The sequence below is a fragment of the Phocoena sinus genome, chromosome 8 (genome assembly GCF_008692025.1).
Source record: "Phocoena sinus isolate mPhoSin1 chromosome 8, mPhoSin1.pri, whole genome shotgun sequence".
NCBI lineage: Eukaryota > Metazoa > Chordata > Mammalia > Artiodactyla > Phocoenidae > Phocoena > Phocoena sinus.
The window spans coordinates 62,946,950-62,957,538 of record NC_045770.1 but is presented as its reverse complement, the minus strand read 5'-3'; the positions used below and the strand labels follow the sequence as shown (position 1 = coordinate 62,957,538).

Here is a 10,589-nt window from a genome sequence, read left to right as displayed (position 1 = left end):
AGGGCTTTGAGAGGTGGGCAAGGGCTTTCTAAGCAGAGGGATGCCATGAGAAGAATCACTAGAGCAAGAACCTGCAGGGTGTGTTCAGTTACAGTAAAGCAGTCCAGAGGGGCTGGAGTGTGGGATTGTTGTTGGAGATCAATAGATAGCAATTGAATTGAAGTGAAGGGCAGTGGTTGTTACAAAGGCTTCCCCGGATCTCCCGAAGGGCCTGAGATGATAGGATAAGTAGTTGGGGCTTTGTTTTATGGACAAAGGGGAGCCATGGAAGCTTCTTTTCTTTTTAATTTTATTTTTTGTTTCTGCTTTATAACAAAGTGAATCAGTTATACATATACATATGTTCCCATATCTCTTCCCTCTTGCGTCTCCCTCCCTCCCACCCTCCCTATCCCACCTCTCCAGGCAGTCACAAAGCCCCGAGCTGATCTCCCTGTGCTATGCGGCTGCTTCCCACTAGCTATCTACCTTATGTTTGGTAGTGTATATATGCCCATGCCTCTCTCTCGCTTTGTCACAGCTTACCCTTCCCCCTCCCCATATCCTCAAGTCCATTCTCTAGTAAGTCTGTGTCTTTATTCCTGTCTTACCCCTAGGTTCTTCATGACATTTTTTTCTTACATTCCATATATATGTGTTAGCATACGGTATTTGTCTTTCTCTTTCTGACTTACGTCACTCTGTATGACAGACTCTAGGTCTGTCCACCTCATTACAAATAGCTCAATTTCGTTCCTTTTTATGGCTGAGTAATGTTCCATTGTATATATGTGCCACGTCTTCTTTATCCATTCATCCGATGATGGGCACTTAGGTTGCTTCCATCTCTGGGCTATTGGAAGTAGAGCTGCAGTGAGCATTTTGGTACATTGAGCAGGAGAGTAGCAGACTCAGGTCTTGGCACCAGGAAGATGACTCTAGCAGCTTGTGCTGGATGGTGAGGATGAGGATTTGCCAGACCCAGTCATGGCAAGGCCATGTTCAGTGCTCATGGGAGACCAAGAGCAGCAGATGTGGGAGATCATCCTGAAGAGCACCTCTGAACAGTCCGCTTTTCTTTACTGAACTGAATATGATTAATTCAGTCATTTCACAAACTTTTCCCAATATGAACTATGTGGGTCCGTGGGCAAGGATGGAGGAGGGCAGGAGGAATCAGGATGAGCCCTCCCTTCCCCCCAGCCCTCTCTCCACCCCTCAATCAGAATGTGTTTTGATAAGTGGGGGCTTGGGGACAGCATAAAGGTGACAAGCTGTGCCTCCCCCACCAATTAAATTTTTAAAAAAGCGGCTATGGAAGGAGTGAATATTAGTTTCCTGATTTATAAAGCCAAATGGATTAAGCTCATTCATTGCCTGAGGAAACAAAAAGGAAATCTTCAATACCTCTGTGCACATTGAGAACAGGAACAATACCCGTCTTTAGAAAGCAGAAACCTAATTTGGGGGAATCAATTACCCTCTGTGTCCCTGCCTCTGTGGGCTCTCTCACTGGCTCTCTCTCAATAGAGATTTCCTGGGAGGTAAAATGTGGAGAAGTTGGTCGACCATAGGCACACCCTCTGTTCAGCCTTACAGACAGAAGGCAAAGAAGTAAGGTTTGTGGAATTGGGTGGGGGAGTGTGCCTAGATATCAAGCACTTGTGGAAATGGAAGGGGGCAAGCTGGGACTCAGGAGGGCTTTGGAATAAACGCTGGAGAATGGGGGAAGTATAGGGGTGTGCAGTGAGAGGGCGAGGGAAGGGGATGATGGGAACCTGAGGTTTATAACTGGGGGGAGGGGGAGCATAGTCCAGTCGGTGCACAAACCGGTGATGGGGGGAGGGGGACACTGCCCCAACCTGGGCACCGCCTCCTGATTCTTCCGGTTTCTCTTGTGTGGTCTGCACTTGCCCTTGTGGGTCTGAGCGTGCAGTGGGCAATGGCCAGGCAATTAGGCGAAAAAGAAAGGGGATGGGTGCCTACCACAGTAGCCAGGGAGTCACCTTCACAGCCACACAGAAGCACTCGCACAATCTCGTACATTCCTGCGTTGGGGCTCGGACCCTCGCCCTCAGCCCCCAGACTCAGAGCCACACCCAGCCCGATGCACCGACCGTCGCACACGTAGAGTCCCACACTCACGAGGACAGGGTCACAGGCTCAAAACGACACCCCACACACTCCCACCCGAAATCACACACATTCCGCCACCCCCAAGTCCCAGCTGAAGCTCACACAGTGGCTCACCACCCCACACAGCCCACACTCCGGCATGTGATCACACACACACACACACACACACGAGTCCTCACACGCACACACTCTGGCTGTGCTTTTGTGTTTTGTCAGAATTAATGAGAAAAGTTCCCGTGCCCTGCGGGTAATTAGTGTCCTTGGAGTTAAATAAGCTAATGGCGTGCACCTCTGGCCCAAGCAATTATGTTTGTGTATTGAATAATTGATTCAAAGGGGGGAAGGGCCGCTAATCAGATCTGAGCATAATGAATTGATTTAATTAACAGGGGAATCTGAGGGGCCCTGGGAAACGCAGGCTTCACTCGGCTGCGCGAGCGCTGCCAGCGCGCAGAGAAGGACGCGCGGCGGCGGCGGCGGCGGCGGCCCGGCTTGGGCAGCGGCTGCCGGATCGGCTAGGCGATCCCGGCCCGGCTGATGCGCCCCAGCCCCGCCCCGCCCCGCCCCGCCCCGCCCCCGGGTTGCGCCCGCCCGCGCGAGCTCCCTGTCCGCTGGGCTCAGCTCCCGGCGCCCGTCCGTCCGCCCCCGTCCGCCCGCCCCCGTCCGCGGCAGCGCTAGCCGGGCGCGGAGCCCGCGCGGGGCCGACTGGAGCAGCGCAGGCGGGCGGCAGCGGAGTCCGAGCCGCCCGCCCCTCCGCGTCCTCGGCCCGGGAGGGGAACCATGGTGTTGGACCAGGAGGACGGTAGGTGCCCGGGGACCCGCGGGCCGCAGGGTGGGGGCGGCGGCGCGGGCCCGGCCGAGGCCACCCCGCGCGGCGGTGGCAGCGCCCCCGGCTCCCGGCTGCCTCGGGCCGCTGGGCTGCTTCCTGGAAGCCGGGCGGTGGAGGTGCGCGCGGGTGTGTGTCGGGGTGCCGGGCTCAGCCCCCGAGGCTTCTCAGGGGGATTAGGAAGTCACACGGGCCACCCCGAGCCCGCCAGCCCCGCACGCTCGGGCCGGGAACTTTCTCACTGGCTCTTGTCGCCTCGCAGACACGGGAGCGCCTCTCCGATCCGCGCCGCGGGCTTCCCCGCAGTGCCCGCTGGCCCCAGTCTCCCCGCCTCCCACTTGGGTATCAGCACGCCTTCCCCCTTCTGCACCGACTGCAGAACGGCTCCCCCAGGGGGATGCCCAGAGAACCCGGCACTGTCCTGGGGTCCCTCCGGCCTGGAACTTCATAGCTGCGGGATGGGTGACATTGCTTCACCCCTGGCAGGGCTGGGGAGGACTCTCACCATCAGCTCCCCCAGTCCAGCGTGTTGGGAGGTGCTCCGCTAGCTAGGGCCCGTGGATGGGCCATATATCCAAGATATCAGGGCCGGATTCACCTTGAAGCTAATGAATTATAAGCTTCAGAGTCCTTCTGTTGTAATTTGTATTAGTGATCTACTGTTCCTTTCTTAAAAACCCCCCACCCCAGTTGCATAAGGAAGCTTGGCTCTCCCAAAATCTGGACCACCCCTGGATCAAACCCACACCCTTCCCATTCTAACTGCCAGTCTCTCAGCAGGGCTCACAGTGCTGCTGGCCCAAGGAGCACTGCCAGTTGCTAGGGCAGTTATTTGGTGCCCAGGAGATGGAGCCCTGAGGCAGGAGGCTGGGAAATTTGGCGTTGGGAGGCAGCTCCTGGTCTGCAGGGAAGGGTCTGGCTGCCTGGCCTTTCTCTCCGGCCCCACTAGTCCCTTGTCCCACCCTACCACATCCCACTAGGGTGATTAACTGTCTTGGTTTGCCCAGGACCGTCCCTGTTTTATCACTGACAGTCCTGGATCCTGGAAACCCCTCAGTCCCAGGGCAAACTAGGACATTTGGTCGACAGCCTGTATCGACAACCTTCTCTGGGCTGTTGTTCCGGGGTGGATTGGACTTCATCAAGTGAGTGGGGAGACTTGTTTTCTGGAGTGCAGATTCTGTCTAGGCACCCACAAAGCCTAATAAGTTATAACTGCAGCTTCCTAGAAGGCCTGTCCAGGGCCTCCAGAAACCAAAAGAGGAAAAGTTTGCCAACCGTGTACTTCTCCACTCTAGCTGGTTGCAAATCTCTGTGCATGGGCTGCTTTTGTGTGAGTAGGGGGCAGGGCAGGGCAGGGCGTCTGAACTTGGCCAGCAGGTATCCTGATTGTTCTGCAAAGTCTGTAGATTTACCCTGTCCAGTCAACTGTGGCGGCCACAGGGAAATGGCCTTTGTCACTCCAAATACCCCTTTGAGTGTCACCTGTGAGGCCAGCTTGTAACCCCATCTTGGAGATAGCTGCGCCGTGTTGGGATCAGGGCCCTCAGTCAGGCTGAGGCCCATCTGACAGGCTCTACTGAAGGGTTCTGGAATATCTGGTCTGCCTGGGCCCTCGGGCACCAAGTCTCCAACGTCCCCCCCAACCCCCAACCCCGATGCAGGAATCCTTCCTCAGGACTTTACTGCCAGGTACAAGACAAACTGCTAGGACCTGCCCAAAACTTTGTAAAGCAGCCAGGAGCAACCCCTCTTCCCTCACCGTAACCTAGGGGACTGATCAAATGGCCTCCCCCTGCCGTCCCCAGAGGCATTTCAAGGGCATTTTGGAGCACTCTTGGCAGTATGGAAGTGAGAGTATATGCTCATCACCTGTGGAATGTGTCAGGTGCAGACAACCTCCCCCAGCCCCAGGGGATCCTGAGGACTGCACCCTGGTGTTGTGGGCGTGCCCCTGGACCTGGAGGCGTAGGAGTGAGCATGGGCGTGGGAGTTACCTGCCTGCACAGCAGTTACCCATAAGCTGAGAGGGAGGCCGCTAGATGAGCCAGGCTCGTGTCTGGGTTTGTAAACCCAGCAGGCCTCTTCCTGGCTGGGAGCTCAAGTCACCCAGACTGTCCAAGGCTTGCCAGGTAGCTCTGTGAAGCAGAAGGCCTCTGCAGAGGCACTTCTCCAGGTGAGTGTGGGAACTCAGTGCTCACCACTGGGGCTGCAGAGAGAGCTGCCTGTGGGCACAAGCAGCCAGCCCTTCACACCCAGCACCGATCCCCTGCTCAGTACCCCAAGGCCGCACCAGTCCCTGGGGTGGCATGCAAGGCCTCTGACTCCCTAGAGGGAGGCTGGCTGTGTGGCTGCTGACTGGGCACCGTGGGGGCTGGGGAGAGCTGGTGTTGGGACGGAGTCCTGAGCACAGCACATGGATGAAAGAGTGAGCAAGTGACCCCGGCTGATGGAGTCCAGGTGTGCGGGTCAGGGCCGGACCCTGAAAGTCAGGAGAAGCAGCCCTGGAGGTCAGGAGTAGGGCTGCAGCCCTTGTGGAGTGAATACCTCCAGGTAGCACAGAGGTGTCTACGGCAAGAAGCTTACCCCTTGCCAGCCTGTCGGGCCCTGTGCTTGCTACACTGCCTGGCCCCCTCACTCAGGCTGGGGTGAGGGGCTGCCACTAAATGTGCCGGCGGCAGCGGTGCCAAAGCCTCCCTCAGACCCGCAGGGCACACAGTTCAGCTGCAGTGACGGGGGAGAGATCAAGCTCGCAGTCCTGAGGGATGGTGAGTCTGAGCAAAATGATACATTTAACGTCAAATATACTCAAGGACTGTTAGGATTAAGTATTCAGGATGAAGGGGAGAGCGAAACTCTCAGCTGCGGAGGAAGCAGCTCATTAGAAGCAGCCTCTCTTCTGTTTTCTCAAAGCTTGACTTTGCTGCCTACGATAGAGGACCATAGACTGCAGCACCACTCCCCCCCTCCCCCTCCCCAGTCAAGCACCCTGCACTGGGGCCTCCCAGGGCTTACGGGGCATGACCTGGCCTCCAAGTCTCCTTTGTACCCACTACGTCCCCTTCCATTGTCTGGGGTGCCACAGTTCACAAAGCACATTCACGTGCATTATCTCCCCTGATCCCCGCAGCAACCTTGGAGATAGCAGAGCAGGTCTCCCACTTCACAAACGGGGAAACTGAGGCCTGGGGAGAGAGAATGACTTGCTAAGGTCCACTGTTGGTAATAGGCAAAGATGGGATGAAGTCTCAACTGGTGGCCCTTTGCCCCTCCAGGGACTCCAGCTTCCTTCTCCTTGCCTGGGTCTAGTCCTCAGAAGTGACTGCGGGGATGAGCCTCTGACACATCTGTCTGGAGAAAAGCCATTAAGATTTTCACGTCATCCTGGAACTCTGTACTGTCAAGGAAATAATGCTCTTGATATTGAAGGGTGGCCTTCCTGGAGTAGGCAGTCTGGGCACCAGACCCAGGGCTCTGGGAGAGAAGCAGGGTTCAGAGGGAGAGGAGATGAACACTGTCTCCCTTCCTGCCTCCTGAGTTACAGAGCAAGAATTGTCAACTCTGCAATAGCAGGAATCTTTGTTTTCACTGCTGTATCCCCAGGGCCTTAAAATAGTGCTTGGTGCATAGTATATGCTCAATAAATAGTTGTGGAATGAAAAAAAAAACCTTTAAGGCCATGCTGTGCTTGCTCAGAGAATTTGAGACAGGATCCCGTTCTCTATGAAATCAGGATGCTCTTGGGAGGGGCTTCTGGGGTAAAGGTGGTGCTGTAAGACACACAGTGGGAAAATTTGTGCCCTGCAGAGGGTTAATTTTGCCAAACAATCCAGGGAGCAACCAGAAACCTCGGGAAGAGGAAGTAGGAAGGGAGGGCACGAGGTCAGAGAAACATTGCCCCGTGGGAGGGGGGCAAAATCAAGGCTGAGGGGCTGGGAGTGACAGACAGGTGTGGTCCACCAGGCAGTTACTGGGAATGAGGATCCTGGGTCCTGAGCAGAGCCACACGCCGAGTTGGGGCCGACAGGCCTCCAGGCGGCGCTGCGGAGCCGGGCAGACGCGCGTCTCCACTCCCCATTAACCCGAGAGGGAGGGGGGCCTCGGGGAATGTGTGCATTTATTCAGTAGCAGGAGTGCAAACCTCATACATTGAGGGAGAAAGGCAGCGGGAGACGGCCGCCGAGATTCCCCCATCTCTTTGAATATAATTTTAGATTGAGATTCAGATTAAATCCGAGGGGAAAACACTTTATGAGGCTGAAAGCTGTGTCGTTGCCAGAGCCAGGGTTATGAGCTATCAAATGCAATTACATTAAGACAGATTATACTGGGCAAATTGAGCCATTTAGAAGGTGAGAATCAAAGAAACGGCTCTGATCCTCTCTTCCCCCTTCTCTCTCCCTCTCCTTCTCTCTCTAAATTGCAGTTCATAGTTCCTTGCAATTCTGAGGCACAAAAGTAGGTGAGACTGCTTTTGTGTCTGCGAAGTGCTTCACTCCTGAATGTAATTCTAGCTGAGTGCAATCTAGGTTAAGAGCCGGGCAAGCGGGTAATTAGAGCCCGCTCGCTGCCCGAGGACCGGCCGCCCCGCCGAAGCGCGCCCGGAGCCGGCGCCCTTCTCCCGGCCGAGCCGAGCTGCGGCTGGACACGGAGCGCCCGAAATGATGGTGCTGGACAAGGAGGACGGTAGGTGGCGGGCGGGGGTCCCGACTCCCCGCACACCCGCGCCCCCCGCCGCGGCGCGCGGGAACACACACGCCAGGACGCCGGTGCGCACACACCGGGCTGTGCCGGGCTTGCCGGGCGGGCGGTCCACAGGGCGCTGGGGCTGGAGCCTGGGGCGCGGGGAGGACCGAGTGGGACTGGCGTGGGGAGATGAGGGGGCCCCGGGGCCGGGACAGGCCGTACCGAACCGCGGGAGGGCGAGCAGTGCGCCGGCCGTGTGATGCTCTGCGGGACCGCGTGGAGGCTCCGGCTGCCCTCCGATCTCGGCGCAGCAGTGGTTCACGTAGAGCGTTTTCGTCTTTGCGGCTGCTCCTCTCACCGCAGCCATCAGCCTCGCGCCGCCCGCGTAACCCGAGAGGCGCTGAGCGCCGAGCAAATCAGTGGCTTCGGGAAATCGGACTCCAGAGCTTGCGGCGAGCGGGCGCGCGGAAAGACGGTGGCCGCCGGGTGCCCGGCAGGCGAGGGGAAAGGCCGGCCGGACCCTCGGGGAGACATCTGCCCGAAAGCTTGGTGAGAAAAAGCGTTGCCTCCTGTGATTCCCACTGTCTCCCAGTGTGATTCTCACTGTCTCTTGAAATCGGAGGCAAGAGTTTGGCCCAGAGGAAGAAAGTGTCCTGCTCCTGGCCAGTAGCACGAGTGCAGGAGCGGCATGGACTTGCCCTGGTCAAGAGCCTCGCTGCGCCCGAGAGGTCAGAACAGAGGGACCCATGGTGGTCCCACACACCCCAAAGCCTTCCTGACTGGGAGTGCCATGCAGTAATTGTCCTGGTATGTGCAGGAGGGGTTGGAGAACCCAGTCCCCTTGAGGGTAAAACCAGGGGTGCCCTGTGACCCAAGGGCAGCCCTCAGGGTCAAGAGTGGCCATCCCCGGGCTGTCCCAGGCCCTCCTGCCTTGTAGGTGAGGGTTACCTGGTTTGTTAAGTTTGTTAGTGTTGTCGGGAGGGAGATGTGAATGTAATTGTTAGCACCCACGCCATCACCTGGGTTCTACTGGTAAGGAACTGAGAAGGTGGGTTTTCTGTGAGTCGGTGGAAATCCTCTTAGAGTGACATCTTCTGACCTCCGCTAGTGAGTAGTAGAGGTCTGTGCCCTCTTGCTCTCCAGGTCAGTGGTGTTACTGACATGGTCACTTGGTGAAAATCTGAAGTTAAGTGACTTAAGGTCACACAGGATGTTCACTTTGCTGCCACCATGTGCTGATGCCCCTAGCCTCCCCTCCCACCTTCTGAGACCTCCAGCAGGGAGGGACATTTAAAATATCTGGCCTGGGGGTGGCATGTGCGGGAGCCCTGTGGCCCGCAAGGCCATTTCTCAGTGTGAGTGTGGAAAGAGAGGTCGGGGGAACTAAATGGTCTGGCCAAAAGGATCCATTGTCCAGGGTCTGGCTGGGGTGTGACGTTCATCTCCTTATGCTTTTCTCTCTTCATGGACCCCCTCCCCTGGAGCCCCATGTGGGCCATCAGAGGGCTGGGCTGGTGCAGTTGTGTACAGATTGAAAGAGAGAAGAAGGGGTCTGGGGTCAGGTCAGATAAGGATGGAGGAGACCTTGATCTAGCTCCTTTCTCCACTAACTCCCTGTGTAATCTCGGACCAGTCATGCCCATCTCTTCACTTTCCCTCTTGGTAGAATGAGGAGCCAGGGCAGAGGGTCCTTCCTTGGCGTTTGGAGGCACTCCCACCGTGGGGAGCACGTGGAAATCAGGGTATGTCTTTAGCAGAGATTGCTTAGCATGCTTGGCTCCCCAGGCCCAAGCCAGAAACCCAGAAGACCCAGGCCCCATACGTGGGCGGCCTCAGGCAGGGAGACTGGTCTCCCGCCAATAAGACGACGCCACCACCACCACCAGCTCGGCTCTTGCACTCTGTGCAGGCACCCAGAGTGCCCCGGGCTTTGTGATACTAAAGGTTTCCAGATGAGCCCTGAATCGGAATGGCTCTCTGGAGGTCATTTTAGCCCATCTCCTGCCTACACCCTGGGCATATGTATTTTCCCTGGTCTTCACCAGACCTATGGAGGAGAGCTCGCGCTGCCCCACAAGTCCCCCACCCTGTCCAGTCTAAACCATATGGTGCTCTGTACTGTTGATGCCACTGAGCTCTGGGACACATCACAGCACAAGGAAGAAGGCTGGCTTAGGTCCTGAGGAGCCATTTGATCCTTGTCCCGCTCAGCCTAGAGCTGTCTTCCAAAAGCAACCTTTCTGCTCATAAAATCCACCCTCCACTCCCCATTGGAGTCTAGCATCTCCCGGTTCCAGGAAACCTTGAAGGTGGTACCTTCAGTTGGGGGCAGGGAGAAAGGCTCTGGATGTACTCACCCTCCCCCCACACCTGCTGCCTAAATCCTTCCTTGCACTTATGCCTTCCCAGCAGGTGGCCGTCTGGGCTGGGAGTCAGCACTGGTCCCCAGGGCCCCCAAGGGGTGTGTTCCTCGGGGCTGCGGACTGCACCCTTTGTCTGGCTGCGGCGTGAACTCAGGCTCCTATTAACCACCCCCAATGCCTTTTCTCCACCTGACAGCATCTTGTCGGAAGCGGCCGGGGCTCCTCTGGTTGAAGTCAGGTCCGCCAGCTGCTGAGGACCAAAGCTCTTGCTCTGCTGGGCTGCAGGGCTTTCATGTTGCACTTCTGAAAGATAATAAAATATCAATCGCTTTGCCGTAGCAACGGGTTTAAGAGACTTTCTGAAGTATTGAATCGTCAGAAAAAATTTTTTCTTTTTTTTTTTTTTTTTTTGCTTTTAAGCACAGTACATTATTAATAAAGTAATCCATTAGGTCGAGCAGTGAAGGGCCACCACAGAGAGGAGAGATCTGTTTTGCAAACGGTTAAACTTCAGGTTTTGAGATTAATTGCTTTCATTTGGATGCTTGCTCTTGGCCTAGGCAGCTCCACTTTACTGGAACTCAGGGTCCTGCCTTTCT

The 10,589-nt window shown here is 56.4% G+C and overlaps 1 protein-coding gene across 2 annotated transcripts in view; it reads left to right on the top strand.

Annotated features, from left to right (window-relative positions):
• The first annotated feature begins 2,835 nt into the window (after positions 1 to 2,835).
• Positions 2,836 to 10,589, top strand: part of LMO1 (LIM domain only 1) — a 40,488-nt gene continuing 32,734 nt past the window's right edge. Inside the window, exon 1 of one of the 2 annotated variants that reach the window (XM_032640754.1) lies at positions 2,836 to 2,917. In XM_032640754.1, coding sequence (XP_032496645.1) covers positions 2,896 to 2,917 — 22 coding nt within the window. In that variant the 5' untranslated portion in view covers positions 2,836 to 2,895. Of the gene's footprint in view, positions 2,918 to 7,078; positions 7,628 to 10,589 lie in introns of those variants that run through there. The other variant, XM_032640752.1, reaches the window with a different exon arrangement.